The sequence below is a fragment of the Brassica oleracea genome, chromosome C9 (genome assembly GCF_000695525.1).
Source record: "Brassica oleracea var. oleracea cultivar TO1000 chromosome C9, BOL, whole genome shotgun sequence".
Lineage (NCBI taxonomy): Eukaryota > Viridiplantae > Streptophyta > Magnoliopsida > Brassicales > Brassicaceae > Brassica > Brassica oleracea.
In genome coordinates, this window is record NC_027756.1 from 5,845,091 (window position 1) to 5,853,706 (window position 8,616).

General features: G+C 32.0%; 1 protein-coding gene across 1 annotated transcript; it reads left to right on the forward strand.

Moving 5' to 3' along the window:
* The first annotated feature begins 4,107 nt into the window (after nt 1-4,107).
* On the forward strand, nt 4,108-5,108 carry LOC106315789 (zinc-finger homeodomain protein 1-like). Its single transcript, XM_013753611.1, has one exon. It carries the CDS (start codon nt 4,175-4,177, stop codon nt 4,940-4,942), a length of 768 nt encoding a protein of 255 aa, XP_013609065.1. The 5' UTR covers nt 4,108-4,174; the 3' UTR covers nt 4,943-5,108.
* The last annotated feature ends 3,508 nt before the right edge of the window (nt 5,109-8,616 follow it).

An 8,616-nucleotide genomic window follows, 5' to 3' on the forward strand; every position in this document is an offset into this window, starting at 1 on the left:
TAAACCCAAACCCTATACCCTAAACCCTAATCATAGACCCTAAACCCAAATTATATACCCTAAACCCAAAAACTATACTATAAACCTAAACTCTATACCCTAAACCTAAGTCCTAGACCCTAAACCCAAACCGTAAACCTTAAATCCAAATTATATACCCTAAACCCAAAACTTTAACCATAAGTCCAAACGGTAAATCTTAAACCCAAACCGTAAATCATAAACCCAAAATCCATACCCTAAACCCAAATCCTAGACCTAAAACCCAAACGGTAAACTCTAAACCCAAACCCCAAACTTAGATGCTATAGGGTTTGGGTTAAGGTTTACGGTTTGGGTTTAGTGTCTAAGACTTGGGTTTAGGGTATAGGATTTTGGCTTACAGTCTATTTTTTTGTGTTTAAGGTATATAATTTGGGCTTAGGGTCTAGGATTAGGGGGATATAAGATTTGGGTTTAGGGGTTTGGATTTGGGTTTAAAATTTAGGGTATAGGGTTTAGAATTTAAGATTTAGGGTTTCGCTGGAAGCGTTAGCGTCATTAAAATTAGCGTTTTTATTTTTTGTAGCTATATTTTATTTAATTTAATGTTTTTTAATTAATAATTTATATGTTACTTTGATTGGTCATAAATGGTGGAGTGAATTTAAAGGTGAACCTAAGTTTTATTCTTAAATTAATATATTGGGTCGTTTTATGTCAATTTTAAACATACTGAACGTTGCAAAGAGCACTATGTTATATTACATGCATTACGATGTCTTTAAAAATAAATGGATCGTTTAATAATATGAAGACATATACCATTTTATAATAATATAAAACACGTTTACAATAACCGAATTTGATATCAACGTAACCTTTATATCATATATAAAGCAACATTACAAAATAAAAAAACGTTAACAAACAGTCAGTTTTGATTTGTTAATCGATTTTTATATCACATAAGATATCATTATATTTCATATGATATTGATCTAAATTATAAACCATCGACCATGTAGTGACGGAAACATACAAGCCATTACAAACATTAAAAGCATGTTCGAAATATATATAGATCATAAGTTTACAAAAAAAAAATATATATATAGATCACCATAATGTTTTGCATTCACACACAACCATTGATATTATCATCCATAACAGCCCACGTAACCAATTAATATGATTAACAGATTATATTAAGCTATATTTAATGAGTAATGACAAAGAATGTAATTAATAAGTAAAGGGTTTTTACATAAAGAGGGTGAAAAGATCTATGGTGATGTTACATAGGAAATGACATTCCTGTTAATAACATACGAACATGAGGTTAGTTTCCTAAAATGCTTTTCAAACAATAAAATAGGGATTGCTAAATGTACAAATGTACTACAGTTTTAATAGTTTAGATTTATTAAAAAATCATGTTACCTATTATTTCTTTTAGAACCAAAATTCTTTATCGAAGCCTTTTTTTTCTCTTTGAAACACCCATTTTATGAAACTCTTTTTACCAAAATTCTTTATCCAAGCCTTTTTTATAGGTAGTTGGTGAAAACATTTTTTATTAATAGAATATTTTCCACTGTATATATATTACTTAATTTTCATACTCCCTTTTTATTCAAGAAAAATGATGTGAGAAGAAAAAAAGATGGATGTGCACTAAAGAAGAGGAGTTACATTATTGTCCTTTTGATGTAGTAATTATTATGGTCGAATGGATTCTCATGATAATCTACAAGTCCCACTTGTATCAGAGTTTTACTTCTTTTTTTTTTCAGACTACCCTGATGCCCTAGTAACTTAGCCATCCCGGTGCCATTTTGCCTTTTTATTTTAGTGTAAACTTTTTTTTTGAGAAAGGGCTTTTTTAGTGTAAAATTTTTTTTTTTGAAACTGTTTTTTAGTGTAAAAATTCAAAATTTATATTTTTGTATGATATATAATTGATTGTATATAAACGACGAATTACTAGTCCTGTTATTATACCCATTTCAAAATATATTTCCAGCTAGATAGGTAATAGAGGATATGGGCTGTGACAATTCAGAATTGTAAATCATCATAAAGTTGTATCATCACGCTTGCTTTCAAGAGATAAGAACATGATTTAATGAAAAGTTTTTATGATGGAATTTTTAGCGGAATATAAAAAACCATCTTTTAATTTTTAACTAAAAAAACTAAGAACTCTGAGCGTATGAAAATATTATCTAAAATTCTGTTTTGGTATAAAGCTGCTCCCGTCTCTTTTAGTTTTATAATTTTAGTGCCACTTATATATACATATACTATCTACTTAAATTATCTTTTCAAATTAGCATTCCGAAATTACGTTTTACATATTCTCGAGAGGAAGTCATTCCATCTATCGTGTTATAAATCTGAATTTTTTTTGTATTTGTTTGTAAAAATGTAAAAATAATTTCGTGCATGAATAATGAACGGAGACCAATCATCTGTGTGTCTCCACGCAGGAAAGCGGTTTCCTGACAGCTGACAAGTACAGGTAAGCGCACGTCATCTCAAACGTCTTTTAAGTATCCATTTTCCTATTTCTTCCTTTGAGAGTACATTTTTGTTCGTAACATCAGAATTTTACTTAGCTCTCGCGTCTATGAGTTATTTTGATCACAGAACATTAGCATTTACTATATATGCAAAACATCCTGGTTCAATCGTATACTACTATTCTGATAGGAACACGAATGACACGCCTGAATTTATGAAGAGACTAGTCATTAGAGATAACTTGTATGAGTATTAGTACTTGGTCATATTACGAGCTCATATCGTTTGATACAAAAAAAAAGACAAACGAAAAATCTGGTGCCGCAGATTAACGTCAGCATGTGTTAATTAATCAGGCGGTTAATAATGATCCACCTCTTACGTTTTTTCTTTCAACCTTCGCCAATTATCTACACTCGATGTATTAAACTTTGTTTTATTTTTATTTTTTAACGCTGATTTATTATGATATTACAATTATGATATGAAAAAGATTACATAGACGATTCGACAACCGACAATACTACATGTCTTCTGAGACCTACGCCTAACTGCATCACCTGAGCCGTCCTATGAAGATCCACGCCTGATCAGATTTACTTGCACCATGTTGAAGATCTCTTGTAAGCTTTTCTTCCGTAGTCTGCATAATTGTTTAATAAATCGGTTTCTCCGGCACTTGAAACCTGGATTTTTTGTAATCAGCAAAATAATACAATATTTTGTTTTATTTATAATGAATTGTAATTTTTTTTGAAAAGTCGCCAACAAAAATTCAGACCTTGAAATTATTAAGGGCATTACTGATTTCGATGTGATTAGACTGCCCATCACTTTATTGCAGAAATATTAATGCATTTGTATTATACCATTGGAATATGGACAAAAATAATTATCGCGTTTATTTAAATTTTATTCACTTTCTTATTTCCCAAAAATCTATCCTAATACCAAATTGACTGAAATAGTGATACTAGCTAATTAATTATATTGGTTCTACCGCTTAGATCATCATTATCTATGGTTTCTTAAGACAGAGATCATCATTATCCATAGTTTTTTAGGACCGGGTTTTTATGGAAATATAAAAAACTGCTTTTTAATTGTTAACTAAAAAATTAAGAAATTGTTTCTTAAACCGTGGATAATGATGCTCTTAGTTGACAAAAACAAAGCTACGTTGTTTTAACTTACCGTTGAAGTTATATTTAAAACTAGAAAGGTAAAACAATGTAAAGATAAAAGAAAGTCTAACAAAGTGTAGTTGAGGCATATTTATTAGATTACGATCTCCAATAGCAAAATATATATCTTTCATTTTTATAAGACATGATAGTTTTGACTCAATACGCATATATTTTTTCTTTTATCTTTTCTAGAAAATATCATTAAAATAAGATATAAAATTAATTTATGTAATTATAAATAAAATAGTGAAATATAATTTACTACATAATTTTGATAAAATTAAACTCTTATTTAAATATATTAAAACATTTTTTTTTTTTAAACATGTATGAAATAACAACAAAAATCTTCAAAAACATCTTTAAATATTTAAATATTGAACATAAACCCTTTCTCAAAAGCTAAATCCAAATAAAGAGATAAAAGAGAAAGAGATAAAGAGAAAGAGATAACCTCTAGTTCACAATCTCCACTTGACTCAATGAACTTTGAAGACAACAGCAACGACGAGGAAGAAGAAGAAATGAATCTTCACGAGGAAGAAGAAGACAACGCCGTTTACGACTCTCCTCCTCTTCCTCCATCGTCTCGCGTCCTCAAGGCCTCTACTGAAAGTCCTAACACCGCCGGAACAAACTCAACGGGCGGTGGAGGTTTGATGGTGGTTCACGGCGGTTCTAGGTTCAGGTTCCGTGAGTGTCTCAAGAATCAAGCGGTGAACATAGGAGGACATGCGGTGGATGGTTGTCGTGAGTTTATGCCAGCTGGAACCGAAGGTACCATCGACGCCCTAAAATGCGCCGCTTGTGGCTGTCACCGTAACTTCCACCGCAAGGAATTACCTTACTTCCACCACCTCGCGCCGCCGACGCCGCCGGGAGCCTACCGTCTTCCAGCTCCGATGAGTTACCGACCATCACCGTCACAAGCTTCTCCTGTCCAGCTGGCTCTTCCTCCACCAGCAGAAGATCGAATGGAGACTTCTTCTGCGGAGGCAGGAGGGATGAGGAAGAGGTTTAGGACTAAGTTCACGGCGGAGCAGAAGGAGAGGATGTTAGGTTTAGCTGAGAGGATTGGTTGGAGAATTCAGAGACAAGATGATGAAGTGATTCAGAGGTTTTGCCAAGAGACTGGAGTTCCGAGACAAGTGCTTAAGGTTTGGTTACATAACAACAAACACACTCGTGGTATGTCGTCTTCATCACCACTTGATCAACATCAGAATCCAACTCTTCCTCCTCCTCCATGAACAAGAGCAACCATGCATGATTCTTGAGTTTCTCGATCACTACTATTGTTTAGTTTGTACCCATCTTCGTTTGATAACGATGTTGTTGATTATCATTCTGGTTAATTGCGTTTTTCGTTATTAACATCCATAGTCTCTTGGCAAATCCTTGAGTTGTCTAAGCTATTTATTAGTCAGGTCTTTAGTAACATCACATGTGTCAGTGTTTTTTTTTTTTTGAATGAATGTTAAATTAATTCAAGAAAAAAACTTTTTTACAATGACTGCGACATAAGTTGAGTGTTTAGAGTGTTTCTTAAGCATGTGTCAGTGTTTAAACTTTAACTTTAGCATGTTTGTCTATGAATTTATATATACATATAAACTCGTGTATTTATATTAGTGTGTATTCGTTAGTGCATGATTACTGTTTTTGTGTGTAATCTTCTCCGTTAGTGCTTCCTTAATTAGCACTGCTTGACATTGTTCTTATTTCTTAAGTTCTTGGTGTCTGAAGAGTTATTATATTTACTTGCTTCACCATTAATATTTCCCATATACACACGCATTTATAGATCTGATCATGTTCTTGTTTCTGAAGTTCTACGTTTGTAAGAGTTAATATATTTTCTTGATCATCATTTTGCACACACACACACAAAGATATTAGAAAATATATATCTGGGGAAGGTGACATGTGGGCTCTTTGGAAGCATGAAGGAGAAGAGATAAAAACATATGGGCACACATACAAAACTACATGGTATCAATGACGCTGTTCTACCAAATCCCTACACTCTCACATGAAATCAGTTTTGTTTTTCTAGTTAAAGAACATTAATCATTCTTTATTTCACTTTTTGTTTGTTTAATTTCTACATACATACTACTCAAAAGTTAATTTTGATAATAAAAAAGAAGAAGTTAATTTGGGTCATTTTACATTTATTTTCATAGAGAAATGACCTTTTCCATTTGATATGTATATTTAATATCCTCTTAAACAAATCATTTTAGTAGTAATAACGGCAAATTGAAGAAGTTATATTAAATGTACAAGTGATTGAGCCTCGTAGTTTTATTCAAATTAACGGGTTGTGAAAAACTCCAGATACCAAATGGAAAAAAAGTAAATTCAAACTAAATTCTTTTAGTAAAAAAAAACTAAATTCAAATGAATGAATTAGGGTTTCTAGTTATGACGGGTTCGACTGGTGACCATTCTGAAAACAATTGGAACAAATAGAAAATGAACGTAAAGGAATGAAATTGCAGGAATGAAAAGGAATGGTTGTTCTTTCTCAAATTTAACAAAGAATACTTTTGTTCTTTATTTCTCTACAAAAAAAGAATTGTAGGGAATGAGAAGAAAAATTTATTCCTTGCGAATGGTGATATTTTTAGGAACGTTAGGGAATGCATTATTACTCGCCGTTCCCTGGTCACCATTCATAATGTAATTAGACTTATTCTTGGGTTCACCCCATAGTGTGAACCTCTAGTTTCACCAACCAATAGGATTGTGTTATTTTATATTTGATATCTTTTAAAAAAAGAAACAAAATATTGTCAAATTATATTATTTTTTCAAAATTAAAAGATAAAAAGAAATAAATAAAAAATAGTATTAATTACAAAAAAAAATATTTTTAACGTCGTCGGCAAAACATTAAACCCTAAATCCTAATCCCTAAACCTTAAATTCTAAACCCTAAACTCTTGGGTAAACCCTAAACTCTAGGATAAATCTCAAACTCTAAATCAAAATCACTAAACACTAAAACACTCAAGGGTTTAGGGTTTAATGTTTTTATTTAGAGTTTAGGATTTAGGGTTTTTGAGTTGTAGGGTTTAGTGTTTTTATTTAGAGTTTATGATTTATCCAAGGGTTTAGGGTTTACCCAGGGGTTTAGAGTTTACCCAAGGGTTTAGGGTTTATGATTTAGGGTTTAGGGATTAGGGTTTAGTGTTTTGCTGACGACGTAAAATATTTTTTTTAATTTTTTCTTCTGTAACTACTATTTTTGTTTTACTTTTATTTTATTTTAAAAATATAATATAATTTGACAATATTTTGTTTTTTTAAAGATAACGAATTTGAAATAATAAAATTCTATTGGTAGAGGTTTGATCCTATGGGGTGAACCCAAAAGTAACTCATGTAATTATATGCAGAAGAAAGAGGGAACCAAAATGATTGAAAAAGGAAAGAAGACGGAGATAAGATTCGAGTCCCCATCTCACGGCCACTCCATATTTAGTTTTTTCATGTCTCAACCAACCTCTCCATCTTCTCTCTCTCCAAAGGAAATAGAGAGAGAAATAGACAAATATACACATAAAAGATATCTTGAGAGAGAGATGCTTTTGCTTGATATGGCAATCTCTACGCCCTCTTGTCAAAGCTAAAGCTGCACACTCCAAGAGTGAAGATGACTTTGTGGTCCTCTAAACAGTTTTCCCTTTGGTTGGGTCTAACATTTAATTTTCATAAAGTTCAAACGCGTGCAGGTGCAGCTGTACTCGGTCGCCTTTGATCAGTTCATGTTTGAGAATAAAGAATAATTAACGTTTGTTAATCTACAACTTTTCACGCGATAGTTAGCTAATTACTTCAAACCTAACTAAATTGTTTTCTCCTATTTTTTGTCCTTCTCTCTATTTACTTTTTGAAGGGAAACAAGAAAAAATATCTAAGGATATCCGGAGAGTGTGGTTAATTAGTTAAAAAGACCAAGTCTTTGTTTTTTAGTCCAAGTTTTTAAATTGATACAGAACTCGAATACAATTATTTATTATAGATATTACCAAAAGATCCTAATCTACCACAAAGCTTGATTTTGGTAATCTCCAATTATCCATTGATCCCATAACACATACTTAGAGCATGAGCATTGGTGAACCCCCCTTGCGGTTCACATGATTTTTTTAATATTTTTTTGTGGGTCCATGAATAGTTATGAACCTGTATTTGTCTTTTTTTTTCTGCATTAGTGAACCTGAATAAAGAGTTCATAAGACTAAAATAATAATATTTAATTTTTTTTTTTAAATTCAAATTATTCAGAATACATGAATAAAATATTAAAAATATTATTAAATTTGTGAAAACTATTTATTCAATACATTAAAAGAGTAGATTACATAAATTGAGAAATTGAAAAATATACAAAGCTTATTCACCTTCATCACCAAACTGTTGCCAAATATTTTCCATTAAATCAGCTTTCAAACGAGCATGCTTCTCTTGATCTCGAACTTCTCTGCGCATGCCTAACATATCACCAGCTTGAATACTTTCTCTGCTTGTCACCTTTGAACTTCTGCTTGACTCTCCTGATTCGAACTCAGAAATATTTATTTGAGCGTGTGTCGTTCGTTCTCTACTATCATATTGTGCAATATGACACAAGTTCTCATTATCTTACCTATCTTTTCCTTGTCCCATTGTAGAGCTGGGTTTTTAACAATTGCAAACCTCGACTGTAATACTCCAAAAGCCCGTTCGACATCTTTTCTGGCGGATTCTTGCTTTTGTGCAAATTTCTCGGCTTTAGGACCTTGAGGAAGTGGGATGGATTGGATAAATGTTGACCAGTTTGGATAAATTCCGTCAGTAAGATAGTAGGCCATACGATAAGTGTGGTTGTTGACCTTGAACTTAACTTTAGGCGCTCGACCATGTAAGATGTCAT

Coding starts and splice junctions, on each gene's coding strand:
- LOC106315789 (XM_013753611.1), top strand. CDS start 4,175: ATGAACTTTGAAGACAACAGCAACGACGAGGAAGAAGAAGAAATGAAT.